This window comes from Amia ocellicauda, chromosome 1 (assembly GCF_036373705.1).
Source record: "Amia ocellicauda isolate fAmiCal2 chromosome 1, fAmiCal2.hap1, whole genome shotgun sequence".
NCBI lineage: Eukaryota > Metazoa > Chordata > Actinopteri > Amiiformes > Amiidae > Amia > Amia ocellicauda.
In genome coordinates this window covers 50,715,239-50,742,656 of record NC_089850.1, presented here as the reverse complement: position 1 = coordinate 50,742,656, position 27,418 = coordinate 50,715,239, and the positions used below count along the sequence as shown (strand labels likewise).

General features: G+C 42.1%; 1 protein-coding gene across 1 annotated transcript in view; it reads right to left on the bottom strand.

Moving 5' to 3' along the window:
- Positions 1–27,171, bottom strand: part of igsf9bb (immunoglobulin superfamily, member 9Bb) — a 163,825-nt gene extending 136,654 nt beyond the window's left edge. The window contains exon 1 of the mRNA XM_066708218.1: positions 26,913–27,171. Coding sequence (XP_066564315.1) covers positions 26,913–26,976 — 64 coding nt within the window. The 5' untranslated portion in view covers positions 26,977–27,171. The remainder of the gene's footprint in view (positions 1–26,912) is intronic.
- Positions 27,172–27,418: the final 247 nt, after the last annotated feature.

The window sequence follows — 27,418 nt, the reverse complement described above, 5'->3', positions numbered from 1 at the left end:
GAAGCCAGGGCTGATGCATTACTGTTTCATCCTGCCCATCGCCACGGGCCCACAGCGGAGCGACGCTAAGCCGGGAAGGAACAGGGAAATCGTCCTGTTCAGAGATCACATTCACAATCTTCACTTGATGTTTGGGAATGCCTGCTGCTAATTAAAATCACACTAATGTCTGATCTTGACTTATGTTTGACAGAAACCAACGATTTCCCACAAAGGAGAAGAAAAGAAAGCCAGTGTGAAGCTCCTAGAATGCAGATATTGGAGCACAATTACCAAATGCTGACTGATTGTCTCAGGAGAGATAGGAAGGTAGGTCACTTGTTTCCCAGTCAGCATGCTTCTTTGCACTCCATTTGAAAATAAGCACTTGTTGATATTACCAAGTCCACCGTCCCCACAAGGGGGTAATAGCCACCACATTAAACACACACAAACACACACACTCCCACGCCCATTCAAGTGTGTAGACAGAAAAGCCAAACCCACGAACAGGAAGCAGATGCTCACTGTTAGATGTGCCCCCGCACAGCCTGCAACAATCCACCGGGATTCGAACAATAAACTTCAGCATTTCAGTGACAAACCGCCTCGAGCTAGTATGGAAACATACTGTTAATATTGCTGGAAATGACAACAGAACCTGCATAAGCACCTTCCTTTACATCTAGCCCCTTTGGTAGAACTACTATGAGGGATAACTGATAAATTAATTTAATTAATCTGGTTGAGACTGTCAAGAATCATATTCGAAGAGCTTATGTGAGGATGATCCTTCTCAGTCTCAGTCTTCTCAGCCTTCAGTAGGGTCCATCCCTGTAGTTGATAATTTGCTTCAGGTTACGATGTGTGCAGTTTTTTGACAACACGACAGTAGACTCAACCAATTTCATTTTGCTTGGTTCACATTATCACATTTATTATGTTAAGTTTCACTCATCACATTGAGTGAACATATACATCGATCCTGGTATTTCTGAGGCTACAAAACCTGTCATGTTTCATCTTAGTCAAAGGATCAACTTAATATTGTAACAAAGGCTAGGCTGCTCACCACTACTGAGGTTTCAGTGAGAGCATGCTATTTCCAACAGGCATATCCAATCAAATTCCAGTCATTCAAAATCATTCCATGTGGATATTTTTACACTGTCTGTTGCATATCTAAATCGAGCTAAAATAACCTAAAGACAGAGTCCTGTTTGCATAAATATGCAACAGCAGTTTAGAGTGGGGGAATTAAAATTATTTCCTAGACTGTTTAAGCAAACAGTCCATTAGCAAGGCTCAGCGTCCAACTGGAAGGACAATCCTGCTCAGCTGAGGATACATCTGTAACGTACAGGGCATGCAAATAATATGCCATCCGTTTATTTTGGTAAATATGAATAACCTTTTCATAATGCACACCCTTATCTAGAAGTTAAGTCAGCCTGGGTCAGCTTTAAATGCAAACGCCATAACTCTGTGGGACTGAAGTCCAGGCAGCCTAAGATCCCTCATCAGCCAACTGTACTGGGCTTTACCCTATGGATTGCTTTGGATTAGAACAATGTCCAGATCCAGAGCCCGATTCGTTCAGTTTAAATTTGACTTGAGGGAGATCTGATTTTTGCTATTAATGATACCATCTGGTACCAACGTTAACAAGACTTGTTGTTTGTTATGTTGTGTTACAGGAAGTACCGCTACCAGGAGCTGTAACAGACGGCACAGCAAGAGTAATTTCGCAGCCTTCTTTAAATGTTTCCATATTCTTTCTAAACAAAAAAATAGTGTATTCTGTTTGGTGTATCTTTAATTATTCATTATGATGAGGCAGCTAAGGACGTTAAATCTGACACAACACTCATTCATCCAGCAAAAAATATTGGATTCCACTTATTAACTTTTAACGGTCCTAAGCCATAATTGGTCTTTAATTGCCAGCTGGTAACAACATACGTCTGTTCCAAACAGTTCCAAAAAGTAGCCATGGCAAGAGGCGTTACTTTAACCCATAAATCTGAGACCCTCAATCTTCCCTGCTCTGTTCCTAGTCCAAAAATGTAGAGCTCGACAGAAGAAAAGGCAAAAGAGCAGCAGTGAAAGTAGGGCTTGGCGATATGACTTAAAAATAATATCCAGATATTTTGGGTGATACACAATATCTCGATATTTCTCGATAAGTCTTTCTTTAATCATTAAATATGCAAAACTACCACATGCAGGCCATCGTGGTAAATATGACTTTTGTTTTACCTGACTTACATTAAATACCTGAGTAAGTCTATATTAAAAAAAAAAAAAATAACAATACAAAAATGCCTATTATGCCTATATAAACAATGTGCAAAATAACAAATACTGTTTCTCAAACTACATTTTGACGAAAAAACACGGAATACACTCAAGCCTGCAGAATAGACTTCATGAAGCCTGCAGAATGCAACACATTACAGCGCATGATTACTATTACTTGTGTTGTTGTTGTTGTTATGGGATATCTATATATACATATACACAGTATTATTTACTGTCACATAACAACAATAACACAAGTAATAGTAACCACGCAACACACACGCTGTAAAATGGTATAGATTCAGGTAGATTTACCAAAGCCGAGTTTATAGTGGCGCATTTAATATCTGCTAGACAGGTACATTTCTTCTCTGATGGTCGTGTTTTGATTCTGCTTCACAGTATAGTACTGTATAATGTGACAATACAAAATAGTTATTATAATAAAAAAAACTGTGTACCTCTTCACCATCTCAATAAAAAGAAAATGAAACATTCTGCATTTGTTTACATTGCCTTCCAATGTATTAAAATGCAAACCAACTTTATTATTGTTTAATTTTATACAAATTATATCAATCTAAATTAGTGGGAGTGTGATTGCGTTTTGTTGGGGGTGCTTGCAGTCCCACTTCCCAGCTAACACACAACATTGCTACAACATTGTGGCAACATTGTGTGTTAGTAGGGTTAGCTGGAATAGCTCTGCGGGAAACCCTGTGTGTGTATGTATGTATACAGTGAGGGAAAAAAGATCAGTCTATAATTTTAACGGTAGGTGTATTTTAACAGTGAGAGACAGAATAACAACAACCAAATCCAGAAAAATGCATTTCCAAAAAGTTATACATTGATTTGCATGTTAATGAGGGAAATAAGTATTTGATCCCCTATCAATTAGCAAGATTTCTGGCTCCCAGGTGTCTTTTATACAGGTAACGAGCTGAGATTAGGAGCACTCTCTTAAAGGGACTGTTACCTGTATAAAAGACACCTGTCCACAGAAGCAATCAATCAAACTCTCCACCATGGCCAAGACCAAAGAGCTGTCCAAGGAAGTCAGGGACAAGATTGTAGACCTACACAAGGCTGAAATGGGCTACAAGACCATCGCCAAGCAGCTTGGTGAGAAGGTGACAACAGTTGGTGCGATTATTCGCAAATGGAAGAAACACAAAATAACTGTCAGTCTCCCTCGGTCTGAGGCTCCATGCAAGATCTCACCTCGTGGAGTTTCAATGATCATGAGAACGGTGAGGAATCAGCCCAGAACTACATGGGAGGATCTTGTTAATGATCTCAAGGCAGCTGGGACCATAGTCACCAAGAAAACAATTGGTAACACACTACGCCATGAAGGACTGAAATCCTGCAGCGCCCACAAGGCCCCCCTGCTCAAGAAAGCACATGTACAGGCCCGTCTGAAGTTTGCCAACATCTGAATGATTCAGAGGAGAACTGGGTGAAAGTGTTGTGGTCAGATGAGACCAGAATCAAGCTCTTTGCCATCAACTCAACTCGCCGTGTTTGGAGGAGGAGGAATGACCCCAAGAACACCATCCCCACCGTCAAACATGGAGGTGGAAACATTATGCTTTGGGGGTGTTTTTCTGCTAAGGGGACAGGACAACTGCACCGCATCAAAGGGACGATGGACGGGGCCATGTACTGTCAAATCTTGGGTGAGAACCTCCTTCCCTCAGCCAGGGCATTGAAAATGGGTCGTGGATGGTATTCCAGCATGACCATAACCCAAAACACACAGCCAAGGCAACAAAGGAGTCGCTCAAGAAGAAGCACATTAAGGTCCTGGAGTGGCCTAGCCAGCCTCCAGACCTTAATCCCATAGAAAATCTGTGGAGGGAGCTGGTGGTTCCAGTTGCCAAACGTCAGCCTCGAAACCTTAATGACTTGGAGAGGATCTGCAAAGAGGAGTGGGACAAAATCCCTCCTGAGATGTGTGCAAACCTGGTGGCCAACTACAAGAAACGTCTGACCTCTGTGATTGCCAACAAGGGTTTTGCCACCAAGTACTAAGTCGAAGGGGTCAAATACTTATTTCCCTCATTAACATGCAAATCAATGTATAACTTTTTTGAAATGCATTTTTCTGGATTTTTTTGTTGTTATTCTGTCTCTCACTGTTAAAATACACCTACCATTAAAACTGATCATTTCTTTGTCAGTGGGCAAACATACAAAATCGGCAGGGGATCAAATACTTTTTTCCCCTACTGTATGTGTATGTGTGTATATATATATATATATATATATATATATATATATATATATATATATATATATATCCACATTTGCTTATGTTCTTACTGTGTAATTCAAACATTTAATATCTGTATTATTTCATTCATTCACTTCCATTGCTTTTACAAAATCTTAATATAGTGTAACATTCAAGATCATAATGTCACGCACCCGTCTGTTTGTAAAATAAACATGTGACTTTATAAGCAGTTGCATCTCCTGATTAAGGACCTCATAACTACTCATTTACTAACATCAACACAAATTATTCTATAGTAACACACCGCCGACACACATTTGCTTCCTCCTCTTCATTCCTTCTCCCGCCTTACTTTCATAAATGAAGAAGGCGATTGGCCGAACAAAAAATTACTGATAAGTGTCTTCTGCAAGTGATTGGACACAAAGATTGGCAATTCCTGCAAAGTGATTGGTAGCATGAAAAAAAAAAATGTTACTCCTCCCACATTCCATGGTTTCTGAGTCTGCAGCGATACATACATTTGTATAAAAATGACATGGATAGCAAGTAGGAAAACTCAGCCAGTTTCCTCTGGTCCTCCAGTGATGCTAGGATGCTCTTGCGCACTAGATGCTGGACAGATGATACTGTTAAACACAAGTCAGCTGGGACCTACTGAATTTCACACGGATCATGTTCTACTGGTGACAATCTCTACAGTCATTCAGTCACCTCCGCTGCTATGATGATATTGCAAGGCTCAGAAGTGAGGAATGGACAAGTGGCTCACGATTACAGCATCTTAAGGAAGCACTTGAAAAATCACTGCATAATCATAAATCTTCACCAGCAGCATGCGAGTAACTGCTGATGGCAGTGTGGGCAGGGTGTGAGAGTCTGAGCTCTTTCTTCTGTACCACTCATGACTAGCTGCAGATCCCTGTTTCTCCCCACACTATCTAACATGGCATTGAACCTCCCTGTCTGTATTAGTACAGCACGAGCTGTCAAATATTAAAACAGGGCTCTATTGTAAAGCATGTTTCACAACATTACACTCACAACAGACCCCCCCAAAGTAAAACTCATCAAAAAGAAAAGGGAAAACATGCCTTTTTTGTTTTGTTGCTAATATGTCCTTAATAGAATATGGCCAACAATCTAGAAGGAAGGGGATACATTATTTTGCAGCACATCCATATTTGTTTGATTTGATATGGGGTTTAATACATTCAAATAGGATGCACTTTTTATTTATCTTGTGTTGTTGTTGTGGTTCTTGTCATCAAGCATGACTTTTCAAGAGTTTCAGCAGTGCACCTGTTCAAGAGTCCAGTACATTTCCATGTCTGTATATTGTTTATATGGCGCAGGGAATGCATCTGTGACTTTAGCGACTCATTAACATTATTAAAGCCCTTATGCTCCATCGACAAACAAAGCAAGTGCAGCAGTGTAACCGAGTGGAGCTCAGAGGAGCTGGGCAATTATCTTGGGAGCAAGTGGACCAGGGATAATATACTGCCTTGCTAATAAAACTCGAATCCGTTTATGAGATCATAACATGGGGAAGACCAGCACATTCCAGATCATTAAAGTTAGTGCTTTCATTTTCATAATGGAAGTAACCCAGACCATTTTTTATTTTGTATTATTTGCTTTCATAGGAGGTTTTGAATGATGCCATGTAAGATTATAATTTAACACTGCAGCAGCAATCTGCCCGTGTTGTTCACACCCCTCTCTGGACAGGTGGCATGCATTTACATCCACAGTAGCGCATCACTGAGGTAATTGTTTGGGTGCAACATTGTTGTTGCACATAACAGTATTACCTGCTGACAAAGATACAAAAAATTATATATATTAATAAAACTAAAATGACCAAATTGGCTTGCGTACTAAAGTAAATACATTTCCATAGCATTTATGGCCACACTTACATGCTGAATCCTTATACTGTGGATTTTTAACTTAACTCTAACTTTTTAATTTTAATAAAATGAGTGCTACTTCACAAGACAGGGGCTTAACCTTAATTAGGCCTCACATTAACCTTAATAAGGTTGTTAATCACATTACTTTATCCAATATCTGGCAGTAAGACATTGCCTCTGATTGGAATCTTAAATTCCCAAGAAAGTGGCTTCAGCCTGGCTCTTTCATGCAGTCATTGGATGACCATTCAGGATGGTGTCACAAAGTGCTGGAACAGAAGTTAGTGAAAATACAGAGTACTTTTCCCTCTCATTCGAGGAGACTTTGATCACACTGCCCAACTAAACTCTATATAATGACAGAGAACAACCCTTTTCTCCGTTTTACCAAATCATTTAAAATAATTGCAATACAACATCTCCCTTTCCCACATGGTAAACCTGAGGGTGACAACTGTCCTCATATAAAACTAATATCACCCTCTAGCCAGGGCATAGCTACCAAACAAACAAAACAACAGCAGAGAAGAAGAAGAAAATGTTTAGCATACCAAAAACCTTTCTGTACATTCAAAACTACAGAACTGAAGAGCAACCATCTTGGATGTCTTTATCTTATTTTTCCACAGCAGCTGTGCTCACAGCTCAACACATAATGTATGTGTGTATAAAACAGAAATCAGTCTGATACTCATCGTGCTCTCAAGATTAATAAAATAAATAACTGTGGTCCTTTCCTGAAAATTACATTTCTGTTTTACCACGCACTCCTTGGAAAATATACAACAGCTGGAGGACACCACTAAAGCGCTGTGTTTTTTTTGTTTTTTTTTCTCCTTCTCTTTAAAGAGGTAGCTGGCATTGCCCAGCACAGCAGAGGATGGGAAGTACAGCTTGCAAGGGGTTAAAGCCTTCAGCTCAAGAGTTCTTAGACAGAGGAATAATTGAGTGCCTGTCTCAACACAGTGAAGGTCAAATCCAATAACGAGGCCAAGGCTGAGTCTGTCTGAGCTGCACGGCCAGTGACAGCTCTCAGGATGCTCGTCCACACAGGAGTGAGGTATGTCACTGTTTCCAGGAGTCTATTATTACTAGATACCATGTACTACACTGTTCTGTCATGCCTGCCCGTTCAAAACCAATCACCATGACGGCATTCAATCTCTCTCTCTCCCACACCTCCCCCACCCCTCCCTTTTTACATGTCTTTATTTCTTCACTCAGGAAGAGTCTAGTCCTGGTGGTCCCCTGATTCTACTCGTTTTAACTCCACACTGCATTGCTTTTGGGAATAAGATTTGGGGATAAATAACCAACAAAATATCCCTGCCTTTGCTCTGGCTTCTGTAACCTCTTTCTTTCTGACTGGCTTAACCTGCAGATTCTGAAAAGCCGCCAGATGTGGGAGCACTCTGGTATTATCAGCATGAGATCGCATTAACCAATCAAAATAATACATATATTTACACACACATTAATATTCAAATCAAACACAGTATTACATAAAACACTGTGCTGTATATGATGTGTAAAACACCAAGCCCTTAAATGGGTTAATACCCTGCAACAGGAAGAAAAAGCACTCGCTGATAAATTAGATCAGAAGACATGACAGGATATGTATCCCATGAACAGTGCAAATCCTATATTGTTGGCTAAATATTGGCCTTGTCCAATCCTCTTACAGTGCAAGTATCCTGGAGGGAGAATTCCTCTCCTAATCCCTGGCTCTCCTGGGGCAATATCATCAGCCAGACACCAACACGGGAGAGGCACAGATGCAGGGGGACTGATAAAGCGATGACCAGATCACACCACCACAGAGCCAGGGAGAGAGAGGCAGAGGGAAGCAGAAGGAAAATGAAAGTATACATCTGTGTGTGTGTGTGTGTGTGAGAGAGAGAGAGAGAAGGAATATGATATTGAGCAAACTGAAAGGGAGTGGAGACAATCCAGATTAAATCAGATACATTGCCCTTCCCTTGCCAGACAGCACTATTTTGGTTCAGACAGGCGGTTCCTTTGTTCTTTTTATAGCTGAGAACCTCGTTTCCATTCAGATGCTTTGTGTCTCTGCACATCCGCAGACCAAGTTGACACGCAAGTGGTCTATTTCCTTCAATTTCACAGAAATCATTTCGGCGCAAAACTGTGTCACTCTGATAGGCTGACGCAAGGTTTGAAATATGAATGGGGCTGTTTTTCCCACATTCAGAAACTAATTTACTGTTAATAGCTACCACGTCAGGCAGACAGCAACAGACAAACCTGGTTCAACTCTTTGCTATTTTTTCAGCCCTAACTGAACTGTCTCATTCACAGCTGTGTGAAAGTAAGCGGCAAGATTTACTGCTGTACGCTGTAATTCAGCTCTAGCGGTTATTCCAGTAAAGCCGATACACTTCCAGCAAAGAGTAGAAATTGGAATGGCTTTGCTGACGACATCACATGGCAGAGAATCGTTTCCCTGCAAATGTCACTCAGCCCCAGCGGCCTTCAGCAGAAGACCTTATAAATAAGTAAATAAGCAAACATTTGTAAGGATATTTGAAAACACAGATCTATGTGTATAGAGAAATACAGAAGGTAAACAGGCTTCCATGGAAATACTAAATATCTCAGCAGGGGAGTATCTTTAAGTATCTGGGAAATTGAGACAACTGCACAGAGAAAGCTGGACACCTTGCATTTCAGTCAACTTGTGTACTTGTCTACCTCTCTCCCCTGTGACCACTAGCATTGTATCAGCGAGCCACCTTCATTCATAATGACCTATTTCAATATATGACACAAAAACAAACTGAGTGAAGGCTTCATGAATGCAAAACATCTTCAGTGAAACAACCCAACACCTGTAACTGATTTTAACCCTTTACACTCCGCCCCATCCACGATCCGAGAAATACATTTTATTTTTAACAAACCTACAAAATATGCAGACACAGCTTGTTAGAAAATAGACACCAGTATCTTACTGGTATATGTAGGGTATTTCTAGCCGGAGCTACAGTAATGCAAAATCTGCTATTTCTCAGAGTGTACAGGACTAATTTGCATATGGTCATATTATTGTTTTTTTACTCAGTCAGACGATTAAGCCTTTATAATACAAAATACCACAATTTCTTCTTTCATTTGATATATGATAAATGCATATGGCACAAACTATCAGGAGCTAGGGTAGAATAGGGTGGGGTGTAAAGGGTTAAATAAGATATCCCTCCTGATAAAGTTCTTTAAGGTCTAGATATCTATTTGAGCCCTTTCACTAAGCTAGTGATCTCTCTATTTATATCTGACAGATACCCCCCCACCTCCCATCCCACTGGCACTCAAACAACTAAAACCCTCTTGTTATATCCCACTTGGTAAAAAGGGGAAGATGAAAAATGAAAAGGCTGCTTTAAGCATATGGCTTTAGCAAATTTGCTTTAACATGATACATTTTTAAAAGGCTTCCCTTTCCCTCTCTATTTCGTATTAAAAGCAATCGCAGTTCGTTGCCCTCAGGCTATCCCACGTACTTGCTAATGTGCACCCAAAAGATTTCTCTCAGCAGAATAATTACTGCAATAAAGTCCCCTCTAACTTCCCAAATCTTTTGTTTGTGTGTTATACATAAACATCTCTGTATTTCATTAAACTAAATATCTTCATCCTCTTTTATTTGTTCTCATTCATTTTTGTTTCTGCCTTGTGTTGCTCATTGTCTGGCTTTCACTCAATATCAGGCTTGATTTCCCATGTCAGAGTCAGAGTCTGGTGTGAAAATTGTACAGACAAAACACAGCACAACTGAGATTCCACTACATCTATGAAAGTGATTGCCACATTCTATACAAGGAAATCCATACCTCCTATTATTATATTATCTATTACCAAGGAATTTGATATTCTGATCATTTAGATTAAAAAATACCAATTTAAAAAACGAAAATATTTTCAGTTTACTTATAAAAAATGATATATTTAATAAACAAAGGATAATTCTTGTTTCCAACCTCAGACTTCATAGGTTTAAGTATTCATGAAGAAGGTTTTGTCTTTGGTACTGTTATCTTAGTACAGATGACAAAATGCACTGATAATACATTAATTTTAATGTTAAATCCCTCTGAGTCAGGTCCTTTATTAATTTTTTAAAAGATAACTGATTTATCCAAAGCATAATTTAGAGAATTTAGCACATGTTCCTCTGTTATCTTCAGCATTATTCTAACCTCAGCACCCCTCACTCAAAACACACTCACACAACCGCTCACACTCACGCTCAGTATTCCTTGAATGCCTGAAGAACTCACAAGATTTTGGGGGTGAAATGGAGGACTGCTCCGAGTCTGCAGGCCATGATGAACTATGACGCAGTGGGACGCATGAAAACAGGACCCCCACAATGCCAGACTGATACGCAAGACACAAGAGGGAAACAGAAAGTTGCTCTTCAAACGCTGAGCAGGCAAAGCATCTCTATTAGACCACCGGAACGTGAAGCCCTCAGGTTGTGAGATCTGAGCCAGGCGAACTGAGAAGGACAGGTGAAGGGCGAGAGGAGGGAGGGGCACTTGTTATTTTGGTTTCCAATGCATGTCACATAACAGCCAAGATACCCGTCCCGAGTGCCTGCACTTTGATACGAATCAAGGGGAATAGAGAGGTGAGAATCTTCAAGCACTTGCCTACACACAAAGAGGCACAAAGTGAAATCCATTGTTATTTCCCAGTGAACATCGTGGCTGTGCTACCTTTTCCTTCTGAGGTGCGTATTCATACACCATTTCCTCAGGGGGACCCCTAGGCCAAGCCCTACATCCTATAAGAACATTCACTATACTGTTAAACACATGTGTTTATAATACAATACAATATGATACAACAAAACTAAAGACAAAACACATCACAAATGTACATGGCACCTTATAGTCAGTTATTAATACTGGCCTCGAGGCACTTTACAGAACTCAGGATTTAAATGTTCTTCAGGGTGTTTGAGAGTTTGTAACAAAAGATGCTTAACGGATCATTGCCAGACTGATGTCAAAACATCCGACATACAAAGCATCTGGCCCATAAGTGTGCAGATGTTTTACAAATCTTTCCACAAGGTTGCCAGGGCTGAACGTATTATGTATGTAGTATCAGGACGATAACATCTTGCTGAAAGACAACATTGGGCTACTGGAAGCAGCTCTCTGGACTAGGTTATCAGACGGGATGTGAATGTGATCACTACCTCCCCTGTTGTTGACCCCCCAAGCCAAGGAGCCGGTATGCATTTTTTTGTAAACCAAATTAAATGATTAGAGATCCGTTTTAAGTGCTGTTGGGTCAGGGCTTTGGGACTTAAGGCAGTGGGGGTCTGAGCTGGGCAGCGTGAATCCAAAAGCATCCCTCACACAGGAATATCAGTGCTGTGTTCACACAGGAAAAGGAGCAGCTAAGCCGAAGACCGGCGAGTCAACACATTAAACTACTGCTTAGCATAATGCTGATAAAACATGTATGACATTCCCGACCTGAGCAAGGAACACTATGTTTTGGTACATATATTACCACAGAGAAAATGTGGGTCAAATATTTACAAGGTGATTTTAAATTTTCCTTAGTGTTTGTGGATTCAGCGCACAGGGGAGAGGAGAGCAGTAATTTTGGTCAAAGTTGGGCCTGCTGCTATGTCATATCTTCACCCAGCCTATTGCAATTCGGCCTGGATTTCTGCCATGTGCGGCACATAGTTTGCGCTACTGTGAATTTCTGTACAATGCAGGATCGTTTACAGTAAGAGCTGAAATCCCCCCCCCCCCCCCAAAAAAAAACACATAGGAGTAACCGAAGTCAGGTTTTTCATCCTGCACTGGAAATACAAAAGGGACAATAGAATAATGGTGCCCCCAGCTCCACTGTAGTCACTAATAACTATTTCTCCATCTCTCCATCCTGGCAAGGTACAAAACAAGATCTCGTCTAAAAATGCCAAGATGCTACCTCTAATGACATCTGCTGCTCACAAGAGGAAGAATGAAATGCAAACAGACTCACAGCAAGTCTTAACATGCTACCTTGAAGGTATTTTGGAAAATACTTTAATATCACAGATGTATTTTTAATAACAAGAACAGCAGCAAATACATATATATATTTCTGTATATATAAATAGCACTAGGATGACAGCTAGATGGATAGAAGGTTGCCTGCAGGCCCAAAACGACCTAAAGAGGTAGACAGAGTGAATGACATAAAAACAGACTAGACCTGAATTTCAATGTCACACTACAATCAATAGAGAGAGAAAAAAATAAATGAAAGTGATTTTCTTGTTCAGTTTATTTCTGGCATTTCAGATGTTTTTGGTATTTTCCTGACAAATCCCTACAGTAGACATTCCTGTACACCTCACTCACAAAGGTACCTGTACACCGCACTCAGAGGTCGAACGCAAATGACAATTCAGGGACAGTGGCTGAGAGTGACCAGTCCTTGCACCAATACTAAACTTTTACAACAGGCAGCGTGCTTTCTGCAGCTCTCTTGCAGAGTGGTACGTACATTTCCTCGCTGCCATCATAGCCCCTGTGACAGCTGCTGTCTCTTGAGTGCAGGTCAGTGGCAGGGCAGACAGGGGAAGGACCCGAGAGTTACATCACATTTCTCCATTGCCAACTGCCAATAGATTGTCCTGGCAGGGACCACACTCTTCCCAGGTGTGGACCTGAGCGGCGGGGTGGGGGGGGTTCCGGCAGCAAAGGAGAGTGACGCAGAGCTCTCTGCAGGGCAGTCTGCTCCCACTCAGACAGTCCACCCCCTCCCCTCATTGTTGCAAATGCACAGACGCATGCACAGGAGGAACGGCCCTACCAGGATAAAGACTCAGCAAAAATACACAAACAGATGAGATGGATCGACAGAAGCAGATAGATCAAACAGATCACCTTGTCTATTAGATGGACAGATCCACAAATGTCAGACAGCTCTTGTTTGGGCAAAACACATAGTCAGTAAATTAGATGTACCATTAAACCAAAGTTAGCCCACAGTGGAAATCAGGCCATAGATTTCGGGGGGTTGTGGGAGTGGTGGAGGGGATGCATTTTGATCTTGATCTTGATCTAGAATCCAAGTGAGGATATTTCCCTGGCGGAAAGGAGGCCAGCAGCTGAGTACAGTATCTCCTGGCACAGCATGAATATTTAATGTGGCTGGAGGAGACGGCGCGCAGGAAGCTGACAGTGCTTTATCAATCGTGCGGCTGCCATCGAGCCAGCAAGAGCTGCGAGATGAGACAGGAGAGGAAGTGCGAGAGGCAAAGGGGGCAGGCAAGACGCAGGGAGCAGCACGGTCTCTCTGCCCTGCACTGCCGCCCCCTCCAACAGCAATACTGGCCGTATTCACAAAGCATTCACAATAACACCCGACACCAGAGCATATGCAGCAGCTCAGGGCTGCGCTGAGGGACTGTCACTCTGCGTTTTCACAGCATGTCTCCACAGTCTCCACACTGGAGTACAGGCACGCCAGGCCCGGTGCTCAGCTGATAGACGCAGACAGACAAAAATCAACTGCAGCACGACTTTTGACTTTGCCTACTCTGATGCAGAATTCACTCTTTAGTTTTTATCTACCTTCAAAGTACATCCTGCTCAGATTCGACCCCTGTGACTAAATGGAAACTACAAATAATATCAATATATTCTGACCCCAACCACTTTTATATTTATAAAAATAAAAAAAAAACACTGAAAATCTTGAAGCATGTTCTCATCCACTCCTGTTTCTGATATAAAAATGTATTTCTAGTGTCATTGTGCAGTTCTGTGTTTGCAATGGTATTTTTGATTCTAAGGCATATAGGTTTCCTTGAAAATAAATTAAATTACCTCCTTTATGAGTGTTTGAGCTTTAACTTTCTTTTTAATACTTTCTATTTTTGTTCTTATAAGTAGCAGCATGCTTCAGCTTTGGCTGATAGTAAGTGTGTGTGTGTGTGGGGGGATATTACAAATGTAGCACTTTGAAATGGAACAAAGGGGGGGCATTGTTTACATGCTCCACGTGAGTTTTCAGATCTGTAGGGGAACAGACTGGTTCTTAATCACAGCAGCTCATGGAAGTGGTCTAAACTGAATTTAAATAACTGGGAACAAGAATCAGAACAGGTACTGTTCACATCGTGACTCAGTGTGACCTTTTCCCTGAATAAATATTTAAATGCAAGTGATCTCATTTCACTCTCATATTGGAAAGGCTTATACTGCCTATAGTTTCCCATTCAAGACTTATAAGCAAAGTGGCTCTGTATCACTCTCATATAAGCCACTTACTGCAGGCTGGTTAGGTGAGAGCAACAATAATCAGGCAGAGAGCAACATGAAGAAGAAGATGCCGGGATTTTTCAAATGGATATAAGATAAAATAGGATTAGAAAGATCAACGTTAAATTTACCTTTAGCTCTCAACTGTCCCTGAAATGTCATTATAATTAATAAACAAATCAATAAAAACACTCCCAAGGCTTTTTAAACTCCGAAACAAGAAACATGACATATTTCTTGTAATATCAGTGAGGCCTTGGAGTCCTGCCTGGGCCATCCTGGGCTGGGTGGCTGCTTTCCACTGTCTACGGATTAACTATCTGTGTAGCATGTTCAGCACAAACCAGTACACAACCTAGCTGCCTCCCAACGGCATTTCTGTTGAGGTTTTCTTAAATCATTATTATATATATTATGTATTTATTTTTTCTCCAGTATTCTTTGGAGAAGGCCCACGGCAAGTAACACAAGTGAAACGTCTGTGTAACACTACAAGACGGAGCAAAACCACCGTACAGAATGATCTCTCTCATGCTACTTGCTCACAGGGCACAGGGAGCTGGAGCAAGACAAGTCCAGCCTGCCAGATGGCCAGAGGCTAGGTATACTTGGTTAGACAAACTCAACGGAGAGACTTGAATCATTACTGCTGCTCAAAAAGACACTGACACTGCCAGCCGGTGTAAATTACAGGAAATCAGCTTGCTGAGCTGCCAGGAGCTTTTGTCACTGTATACAGCGAAGCGGGATCTGTCTGCTGAGCCTCACACTCATTCCTCTCTCCTCATTACCTCATCACAGGATCTCACGTCTGCAAGACAAGCTCCAGCCCACCAAGCTCTGAGTCACTGCGTCCCCCACAAAACACCGGGACTCAAAAGCCGGAGCTGTTGGTGACATCGCTATCTTAAGCTACATTAGTGTTAGGTCACACACACACACAAACACACACATGCACAAATTAAATTAAATATGGCATTTGAGACTTTATATTAAGGTCATCAGCCCTTAGTTCTCCACAGAAAAGTTTCCTTTCGTTTCTCAAAGATTCTATCCACACAGCCTTTGACACATTAAGTTTGAGAGTACTTTACTGACGCAAGTGTGAACCTAAATGCTTATCTGGAGGAACACGCTTCCTCTGACATTCTCAGTCTAATATTTCGCTGTAGCTATACTTTTTCCCTCTCTTTAAATTATAACTATCTCTTTTTCTCCTTTTTGCTTCCATAAAATATTTAGCTTTAATCAGCTGATGTCAGTTTGATGGGGAGACAGGCTAATTTATCCTGCTTGTCACTGCAAGACTCTCCTTCCTCTGCAGTTTTCTGCCCTAGATTTATCCCTCGGCAGTCATTTTTAGACTGATAAATTACATCTACCCAAACTGAGCAAGTTACAGAAACATTTCACTGTTGCAATAATAATTACAAAACAAAACCAATGCCTTTTTCCCCCCAGTTACTTTTATTACATTGTAAAAAAAAGTATATATACTGCTGAATCCGTTCTAAACATCCCTTGGATTAAAAGGTTCTTCACATTAACATTATGTTCTTTTGGAAATTCTAGGTATGTCTAGTTACCTGTTTTCAAAACCATCTGTGGGCATCCTGTGCAGGATACGTGCAGGTTTTACCCAGCTCTGACACATCCCTGTGCTGTTTCTCATTTGTGCCATACGTTGGATCAGTGGTTAATCGCTAAATTCATGATCATAGAGAGTCAACTTGAGGCAACATTAGAATCAGACTAACCTCCCCAACTGGGTTTGTAGAAGGTTCTTTCACTCTCACACAAACATAGACAGGAAAATGTGAGCTACATATTGTGCAGACACTGCTCCCTGTTTTCCGCCGTGAAACAGCAATCCCATTATTCCAGGATGTAATGCTAACCACAGAGGTTAGGTTCCAGAGATCAATACACTGCGTGCTATAGCTGCTTTAGAAGATACAAAGTTGCACATCCTCAGACACGGACTGGATTGCAGATCGTCCAGCTGTGTTCTTGAACACGAGACGCCAGTGCGCTGCTATAAGGCCATCAGTGTATCAACTGATTCATTCACATGCCGCAGTCCCATACAAAAACAGGACAAATAAGTGAACATCTTTCTTTCTTTCAGCCTGCCATTCTACGCCCTCTCCTTTCCCAGAGCCTGGCAGTAAGCTCATCTGGGCCCCGTGTCTGTTCTCTCCTGATTCTGCAATGGCATAAATTAATTGTTTTTGGGGAAACAAAGGACGCTCCGCAAAATAGAAAATCTTGCTTGTGGAGGAGCCACTGCCGATGAAAAGATGCTGTTTTGGGTCATGGAAGGGCAGGCACCAGCAGATTCGGGAACCACCAGGAGGGCCCAGGAGTGACTCTGCATTTCGCTCCTGGACCCAGAGATCGTTAGGCGTGTTTGATCAGACCTCAGATCTGAGCTGGCATCACAGGCACATCTCTGAGGGCCTGAACCACACAGCTCCAAATGAGTGACAGCACCACTACGGTCAAGGACCAGTCCCCTGACCTGGGTAGTACTGTGGAGCCTATGCAATGATCCCTGCTACACACCAACACAACCTGGCTCAAGGCTCATTCGGGTGAGTAACACACAAGGCTAACTCAGCCGACTGGTTGGCTAAAGAGGCCGACTTAACTATGCTCATTAGGTGGCAAGAAGTAATGAGAATGAATTTTGTTTTTGAAATGCCGAGAGCATAATAATGAAGATTTCAAACACTTGGTTTTATGATTAGATTAAATTTATCTGAAAGACCAAAAACACTGACAAAAATACTCACATCTTAGGGAGCACAGATGCTGTTTGCCATGCTTGCTGTAAAGTGAAATTAAACTTTACCGCAGTTCAGGTTCTTGCAGCCCTTAAGGATGAAAAAATAAATATACTTCTGAAGTATGATACAGCGATAAAACAAAGAGTAATAAAACATTAAATCCATGGGCCATGGGACTTACAAACTCACAGCAGTTCCACCTTCCCTGTGCAATGATGTCATTTCCCAAATAACAGAACCCTAAATACATAGTATGAATTTGATAACACTAGAATAACAATATAATAGAAGGAGTGAAAGTGGGAATCTGTTCACTGCAAAATAACAGATCAAAGATGGATTAAGGAAGCCATCAACAAACTGAACATGAAAGATTAAAAAGATGGGAAATTTGCAGATGTGACATGGAGAAAGGAAACCATAGAAGTACTGCACTGCCACTACTTCACTTCTCTGCCCAACGAAATCACAAGCTTTTAGGAAACAAAGACAACTGCTGGATGGTGCAGAAAAGGAGAACAAGAAAAGAAACTGCTGGCCAGGTGCGAGTGTTCAAGGTGAACTTGAGAGATGAAGAGACACAGCCCACGGTACGTTCACAGTATAAGCTCTGTAAGGGACATTCAGATCATGCAGAAGCGGCAGAATATACAGGCATTTCCCATCTGCCTCAGAGTTAGGATCGTGAGGCTACACACTGCCAAGAGTAAATCACGAGGAATGCTAAAAATAAACAAAGTAGTACATTAGGATAGAGATTTTTTATATTGAAATAAAACGATACGTTATGCTGGCTGGTTGTAAATTGGACTATTTTCTACTATATGTAACAGACATCTATATAGGCTATGTAAATATTACATATTTATGTATATATCAAGCTAGAAGTGACAACCACTAAGCAAAAACATTGCCTGACTAATAGTCCGGCGGATGCATGCTTGATGTTTTGTGTTAACTGTGCAAATAAATGGAGCCATGTGCTTGAAGATTTAGTGCTCCCAGAGCCTTTAAGACACAAGTCTGTGCACTAGACCGGAAGTGCAGAGGGTGTTTTACACAAGCCCAGAGACTGCTGAAACAGAATGAAATTTCCCAGTAGACTTACTGTTACCTCCTACCCCTATCCTCATACCCCCCACCTCCTACATCAGCCCCCAACCCCATTCCCCTGGTCTATACATAATGCATCACAGACAAGTTGTCACAAGGCAAACCAGTCCTCCTGTCAAGAAAAGTCATTCATTTAGCCCAGAGAACCCTATGCAGGTAACACAATGAACAGGCGAAAAGGATCAAAGGAGACAGAAAGAGGCACTGAAGGATTGTCAAACCCTTAAAATAGTTTCTCTTCTTTTCAAAAAACAGTTCCTGTTCAAGGTTTAGGAAACTTGTGATTGGAAGTCGGTGATTAAGACAGTTATCTATGTCAGATTACAGTTCCCCTGCTCTTTTCCTGGAGTGGTCCAAGAGCAGTCACAGATTCGGGTGTCTGACTAAGAGCAGTGAAAGCTGAAACAATCTGGTTCATTTGCTTAGGAAGGGACAAACTGCCTTACATTGGAAACCTTGTGTTTCGCTCTCTCTAGTATCATACTGACCCTATGTAGACCAAACTTCAAGTCTTCAGTGAAATCATACATTATTTATTAAACTTCTCCTCTGCTGCACTTCTTACGCCTACATAAGAAATACCTTTTAAGTCTTCTTTTTCCATCAGTCCGTTCAAATTACACAGCTGAGCTAAACAACCAAGCTGGTGGCTTTCAGGAGTTTCAGAAAGAGGGGGGTTTGGAGGCAATCCCGGCCTGGCCCACATACTACCTCGGCTGACATATAAAGGCTGGCACGTTCTGTGGAGCATACAGTACGCCTGCAGCAAGAGAAACCCCAGTGCCTCATATCAATTTGGGCTTCTCTTCAGTGAGCTGTGGATCGCATCCCTAAAGCAGAGGGCAGTTTCAAAAAAACGAATGCTCTCCAAGCTCCCAAGACATCAAATCTGAGGTTTCCACATGCATCCTCGCATTCCCATTTCTTCTGCCAAAGAAAAACAGAAAAAAATAAACTTGAAGACCGCTTTGAACAGTACTGTGAAAGCCTGTTTTATTGTTGATTGTCTGATGTTAAATAAACGGCTGCTTTGATTCAAAAGCTCAGCTGGATACTTTTGCAGTTACAAATATGCAGCACAATGGGATTGGGGAAGGACAAGATGGGGGTTTAACAGTCCAGGCTCTTTGCACATAAAAAACAGCATTTGCGCATCCTCAGTTTGTCACTCACTCATGATCACATCAGCTGTGTGGTCTCCTCCTGTGACTCTGACATGGGCTGAATCTCACAGGCTTGTCCCCGCTGAGCTGCCTTTGAGTTAGCGAGGACAGCAGAGCGGACTGTGGGCCGCAGACACATTTAAAAGAGCCAGACAGGCCATGGACACCACAGGCTGGGCGTCACTGTCTAGGCTTGGCACTCACAAGAGACACACCAGTCATATCTGTCATAATTACTGTAACCCGAATGACAATGATGATTAGTAGTCTCAGTATTATTGCCTGATTCTGTGTCTTCCATCTTGTCTCCTTTCTAAGCTATCTGAGTGAATGACTTTCTATGTACATGCATTATTTCAGTCGCTGGTGCTAATCCTTCCTTGGTGTTGTGATCACAGTACTGCTGTAACTGCTCAAAGACCTCTGTGCACTGACAGCAGGGTGCATTCAGCTCACAAACAGCGCATCGCATAATAATGCACACGTATAATGGGATAATAGCAGAGAAGCACAAATAATAGCATCACACTTAAGCATATGAGGGTTAACCACAGGGCTTGACAAGCACAGGGAAAGAGAGCATCTCTCCTGAAGGGATTAAGTTCACAATACGTGGAGATATGGACTTGGTATGAATCACTTTACTAATGCACTTCCTCCTCTGAACCTCAGCGTTATCTGCAGTGCCGCACCAGCTCTCCGTAACTCTACACATTTCCACTCAAATATTTCTGTGCGGAAACGGACGCTGTAACAGGAGTCGAGAGGATGTTCTACTTATCCATAGTTGTCCCAACAAGCAAATGTCTAGAGAAATCAAGACTCTCGCGCACACTTGCTGCCCAAGCGAACCCACATCACGAAGGCTTTGGCAGCGGATGGGCGTTTTTCACTTTTGCTGTGCATATGTGTTCTTTTTTTCTTTATATGGTAGAACACATTTCTCTGGCAGACCAGTGGCATAGAACCTCTTTTCAGCACAGAGTCCAGGCTTTCAACCCTGAGATTCATGCACGAGTTAAATCTCTTTTTTAATGCTGGTGAAACAACTTCACCGTAAGCAAATGCTAAAGGACAACACCAGAGTTTATTAACCCACTTCACACGCACGCTCCAACCTTCTCATACTGAAACCGGTGTACCTTGAGCCACACACTGAAGTATATCAAATCTATCACTAAGCGTGCAGCGTAATTATACAGAATTGCTGTGGTGTGTGTGCTGTGTCTTGTCCTTGCCAGGTCCAAAAGCCAAAGTCACCAATTCTTCTTGTGCAAAGGAGAAAAAAAAAAAAAGAAAAACAAGAAACAAGGCATTCGTTGTCTGTAATTTACACCTCTCTGCGACTGATTCAATCTGGCAAAACTGGTAGCACTGCCTTTACCAGTAGGGGAGTTAGTCAAGGGAAGTGAATCTTTCAGGGATGCAATTATGTCTGTGTGAGGAACGACGGAGATACTGGTGACACATCGGGGAATCTTCTGCACGAGTGATGAATGCCCCTCGTCCATGGAAAGGGACACCAAAGCAGCCATTAGATCAATGTCAGACCTGCCTTCCAACTAATCCATGCATTCAGGTCACACTCTGCGGGCTTTTGTCATTGTCACTGCAACTTTCTCTTTCTTTCTTCCTTTTTTCATCTAATCCCCGTGCTTCATGTTTTATAGACTACAGCATGTATGGGAGAGATCCATGTACAATGGAGACCCAAAGCCAGATGTTGAGAGTGCAGTCCATCTCCGCTGCACTGAATTATACCCGACTCAGTAGTATCACGTTATAAATAAAAACACCAGCAAAAGTAGAAGGCCAATGAAAACAGTTTGTTGGTTGGCAGCAGTGCTCATTAATACACTGCTGTACTTAGAGGTAGAAATCACTGTACGGCACTTCTCACACTTTCTGTTCATTATTTCCAGGAATATTAATTAGATAGATCAAATGTAAATTGTGCCAAAGAATTCAGACTTGCTACTCTTTGATCCAAAAGTCATTCCGTTAAACATTTGCAATTTTAATTACTTGCAATAAGGGGGGACAGGGGTTTAATTAAATTAGAAATGTATAAAGACTCTTCACTGAAGAGAATAACCGAAGTAGTCCACTGCAACGGGCTTCACAGGATATGAAAACTGAATGATATGAAAAATCGTTTTTCAAGTGTACCCCAATTATTGGGAGCAGTTGTGTGTGAATTAATTCACATCTACTTTTTAAGCAGATCATTGACATTTTAAAATTTTCTCCAGAGGTTTAAAAGCATTTTTATTTGATGATCTGAGCTTTCTTCACTACAGTGCCTACTGCTCCATGGCTTTAGAGCAGGTCGTCATGAGTCAAGGGCTTTTAGAGGAAAAACACACTCACAGCATGCGATTGCACAGCCTCACGCTTCAAATTATTAGTAACAAATTACAAGATGATGAAAGTAAAGGTCAATGGCATGAAAGGTAGAGAGTGCACTTACTCCTCAACTTTTAACTTTGAGATTAAAGCTCAAGTTCTTGTCCAGTCCACACTGCAGATGAAAAACTAAAGTGCACATTTGTGTCTGTTTCAAAATAAGATCCTGCTTCTTGATGAAGGAAATGCTTGGGAAGCTGGGGGGTGGAGTTCTCTCTCTCTCATTCTTTCACTCTCCATCACATATTTTTACAATGCAATATTTCTTTCTCTCATTCTGAAAAAGACCCCGGCAAAACAGCTCTCTCTGAAACCACAGAAATTGTCACTCTTGTCTCATGCCATGAATACAATTATGAGTCTTAAAAAGAATCTTCAAAACTAAAACAACAAACAACATACAAACACACACACACAAAAAAAAATAGAAGACAAATCAAACAATTCACAACACTTAATACGGTTAGAAAACCAAATAACGCTACTGCCATGGTAACCCCCAGAAAGGGAATCTCTCCTGCAGCCACTACTCTTGCAGGGCTCCGTTTCCAGGGATAAACGAGTTCAACGACACTGGGAAGACACACCACGGAAGCCTATTTAGTGATTGCGGTACTTACAGAGAAAAATCACAGCGGAGGAGCCTTACTGGCAGGAGGCTAGAGCCCTTCACATCTCTCTGTCTGCGCTTTCTTAGCAGGTGTTAGCAGCTTTGAGAGGGCTTCCTCTCACTAGATAACTGCAGGGCACGATGGTGCCTCATCAGCCCCCACCCGCGCGGACTGCTGTCGCCGTGAGAGAACGGTACTACTGTGCCATTCAATCAGCCGCAGAGATTAGTCATAATCAGTTTAAGGGAGACAGACGTTATTTGGCATATGTTCATATCATGTTTAAAGATGTGCAATTCTCCTGGGGAAGTATTATTTCAGGATGCAACAAGTACCTCACAGACCCTTGTCCCCCCAGCCCCCATTAAGAGTTCTTGCCCCTCTCTAAGAGCTTAAGGTATCACAACTGGGAGATTTGGTGGTGGCTGACAAAGGGTTTGTGTTGAGTTGGTTTACAAAAAAAATAAAAAGGGAAGACTGGCCCGTATCCAGTGCAATCCTGGCAAAAGCAAAAGCAGTTGCCAGCTGACAGCTTGAGACGGCAGCATTACAGCAGAAGGATAGAGCTTCTGTTAGTCTATGTTTCCACACAGTTACTGGCTGTGAGGGTGAGGAAAGCAAAGCATATGCATCCCCGAGCGCATAAGCAACAGGGCCGAGATGATACACTCGAGGCACAGAACGGACATGTGCTGCCCGGCTCTGCCACCCCGGGACGGGGTCACGTCACCTTTGGTGGCAAGCACACACGCTCCTCTGTTGCTTTCACAATTGGGAAAAAGGGCCAAGGAATGAAAGGTGCGCTGTGTTGACAGACAATGCTGTCCGTAAGGCAGGCGGAGAACTCTCATTCGCAGCTCAGAAGTTCTGTAAGACTGGCACTTAGCGGGAGTTTGCAGTGTCACTGGATTTTTGTATATATATCTTGGTATAGAAAGTCCCTCTCCCTTCCAGACCAACTTGACCTCTGAACTCTAAACAGATGTTGCGCTCTCTCATAGTTATCACTTCTCTCAGCACATTGATACCATCTTCAAATGAGGCTCCTTCTGTGGTGTACAATGTCCCCCACTGACATCTAACAAAACTGCTGCCAAATCAGAGGTTTCCAGCCCTATTGGCTGCTCTGTACAAGAAAGACTGTTCTATGACACTCAATCTGACAAATACATTCAGATATGATTGTCTGACTACAGCCCAACTCTAGGGTTGCTTGCAATACTCCCTTATTAGGTATGGTGTGCCCTGGCAATATCTCACTTATTGTTATTATGGCACCACTACCCAAATCTTGAAAGAGTGTACAAACCCTGCCTCTCCCCCCCCACCCCCCTCAAATGCATCAGGCGACCAGTGTTTGGATGCAGTGGGTTTATCACTCAATGGACACTGTGTGGATTTGGCACTTAGTGGTGGTTCTACTGAATTTAACATAACATTTTTTTAAACAAAATCAATCAATCTTGATGTCATCCTTGAGGTCAACATTACTCCATATGTTCCTCTGAAAGGTCACTCCCTGCGCATCGACCAGGTGCAACACTTGCCCAAGCCAAAATCTTCAATAACAATGCAGCTGCCCCTTTGCAAAGTGGGTACGGACCTTCTTCAATAACAGTCGCTCACAACCACTGGTAGGAGCTTTGAAGATCAATACTTTGGATGGGTGGAGAGAAAATATATTGACAGGAGATTGAAGATGGCAGGGCAAGTTCTGAAAGGTCAAAGGTCAAATGTTATTGTGGCAATGTGACACTGCAACCGTATTTCCATTTAGAAGGGATTACTTAAGAATACAAAAGGCAAAGTCTGATGGAATCACATGGAAAAGGAGCTCAAGAAGAGGTGGCAATTACATGCTGTGTCCACATGTGGTTTGATAAACAGGTAGCCTAATAAATGGCTTTAAAACTACAAAACAGAAGTGTGTATGTCTACAAATAACTCAAGTTCAAACTCTAAAATGACCATCAAATAATTGTACTTAAGAGATCGGGAAAACAGAGTAGATTTCATTAGCATTAGATGTATTTATTTAGTTTATGAGGTACTTATACCTTGAAATATAAACAGAACTATGGATTTTAACATTAAACTATCTGTGGTATGAAGTCATTTACACTCACTATTCCACTATTGACAGGACTGAATTCTTTCTGCAATCACATACAACAAACTTCACTCTTGAAACAAGCTGTGCTTCAGCAAGGTTGCCGCCATGACATGTTTATGTTAACGTTTGTGTGACAATACATAACAAGACTTTCTTTTTCTTTAGCTTTGTCAAGCACCTTCTATATTGAGAGCTTCCAGTGTGTTTCAAAGAAGCCCACCTACAGTCACTGTGCTTCGTGGAGGTTGCACAATTTGTACCACTTCATTTCTTAACACAAATTTGGTCGTGCCAATATGGAATATGATTCACATCTATATCATTCCAGCAAATCTTCCAAAAATGCATTTCTGTCATGCCTCCACTGGGAAATGGCTCTAGGGTGATAGTGTTTGGTGAACAAGCACAACTCCCCTACCAGCTCATCACCCTGGCATGCAGCCTTTGCTTTACCCAGTGATCAGAAACGGGTCCTTTGCCAAAACCAAATTTCCTCAATAGGTCTGATGCTCCTACATGCAGCTGCCACAAAAGCCAACAACAATGGTTACAAAACCCAATCATGCACTTACAACCACAACATACAGCCGAACATACTGTGTCTTATCTTGTAAATCCGGGACTGACTGATGGATATAGATGTGCATGCAATATAAAATAAAAACGTACACCAATATTTTGCTGAAAGAAGTTTAAAATTCATAACATTCATTTTTAGTGAACTAGTTTTTTGGCCAAATCGTAAGTGTGCTGCGCTCTATTGCAGCAGTTTTATTACAGGCTTTAAAATGCGCGCCGCCTTGTGGATACACGTGGGATCGCAAGGTTAAGTAAGTCCAGGAGCATAAGGGAAATTCTCCAGCGACTCTATGACAAGAAAAAGCTACACATACTTTATATTTAAACTGTTATCACATTTAGTGAGGCGACAGTAGTAAAACGCGGCTGCGCCAATACAAAGATTAAAAAAAAGTCAATACAGACGAAAAACTACAGGAGGATATCAGATATCAGACAGGAGTATCTAGAATTTAAGAAAAGAATTACTCTAAAACTTGAACTTTTCTGATCTCATATCCACCTGCATACGCAGCCGTACGTCACTGAAAAGATTTCTGCAAAGGTCTGCAAAAGGCGGACAATATAGCCTTTAGTAGTGCAGTAAACAGTTAAACAACAACAACAAAAAGCTTTTTGGTCAAAATAAACCCCGACGTGTTGTGGAGGGTATAATCATGAAAGATGCATACTGTCCAAATGCCTCAATAATGCCACCCTGCTCGTCCACACGCCCCTTCTCAGAAAATACAGACCAGACACAAAACCACGACCAAAGCCAGTGACATGAATAAAAAACACAAACATCTGTATTACACTGGATGTCGCCTTGCCGTGCTGCAGCCGTGCACATGCCCATTTCCACAGTGCAGTCCGGGGTCTAGAGACGTCCTTCCTTAATTGCCATGCTCGTTAAAACAACTGTGAATGTGATTTTAGATTTAATTAAGCTTTTCATATAACATTTAAAATGACCTATGACAGGTTTTTACTTTTGCACATCTCGCATAGATGACACTACTAATCACAGCAATGCTCCTGTATGCATCCAGAGCATGTCAGACCACTTTCCCCTCAAAGCGTTAAAAGTGGGGATTTCTAGAACATTTACTACACTTGAAAAGCGTCGCACGGCACCTTAAAGACGCGACGTGAAACAGTAGCCAGCAAAGGAAAATCAAATGTATCATTCAAATCTGATCTTTGATCACAACTTAGCCCGGGCTGTCACAACGCAAGCATTGCAAATAATAATAATAATAATAATAATAATAATAATAATAATAAACAGTAACATGTAGTTGATCACATCATTTAACAGGCTAAAACAGGAGCATAAGAGCAAAAAGAAAGCAGCTGATCACAGGAAAACTTGGCTGCCAGGCAGCATCGGATATTGCACTTCAACTCACCTTGAGCAGCCGTTCCCCGGGTGCTGAACACACTTGCTATCAAAGTGGCCACATACCAAATCATAGTACTACTGCCAGCCAGAAAGAGCCCTCATCACATCTCAAAGTGCCCCTGCCAGTGAGTCTCTCATGGCGCAATGTCCTGCTGATGCCCTGCTGTTCATGCCCTGTGCACTCTTTCTTCTGCGCTTCCTCCCTTCATTCCTGCCCTCCGCGGCTCTCCTCTCGCATCCTCTCCAGTGGCGACAGCGCACCTGCACCAGCGAGTCCCGGGCAGACGAGCGTGAAACCAAGCCTGGGCATTTAGCTGCTGGCTCCGCCCCCGCCGCCTCCCCATTGGCCGCTGTCAGGGGGCCGTGGGCGTGGATTGGCCGCTCCCCCCGTCACTCGGCCGGTTCAAGGTGCGTTGGAGCGTGCCGGGGCTCGGGAGCCGCAGTATCATGCGCAATAACGGAGAGCGGCGGCGCATCTTCTCGGCGCTGCTCGGCTCTGCGCGGCCCTTTTCC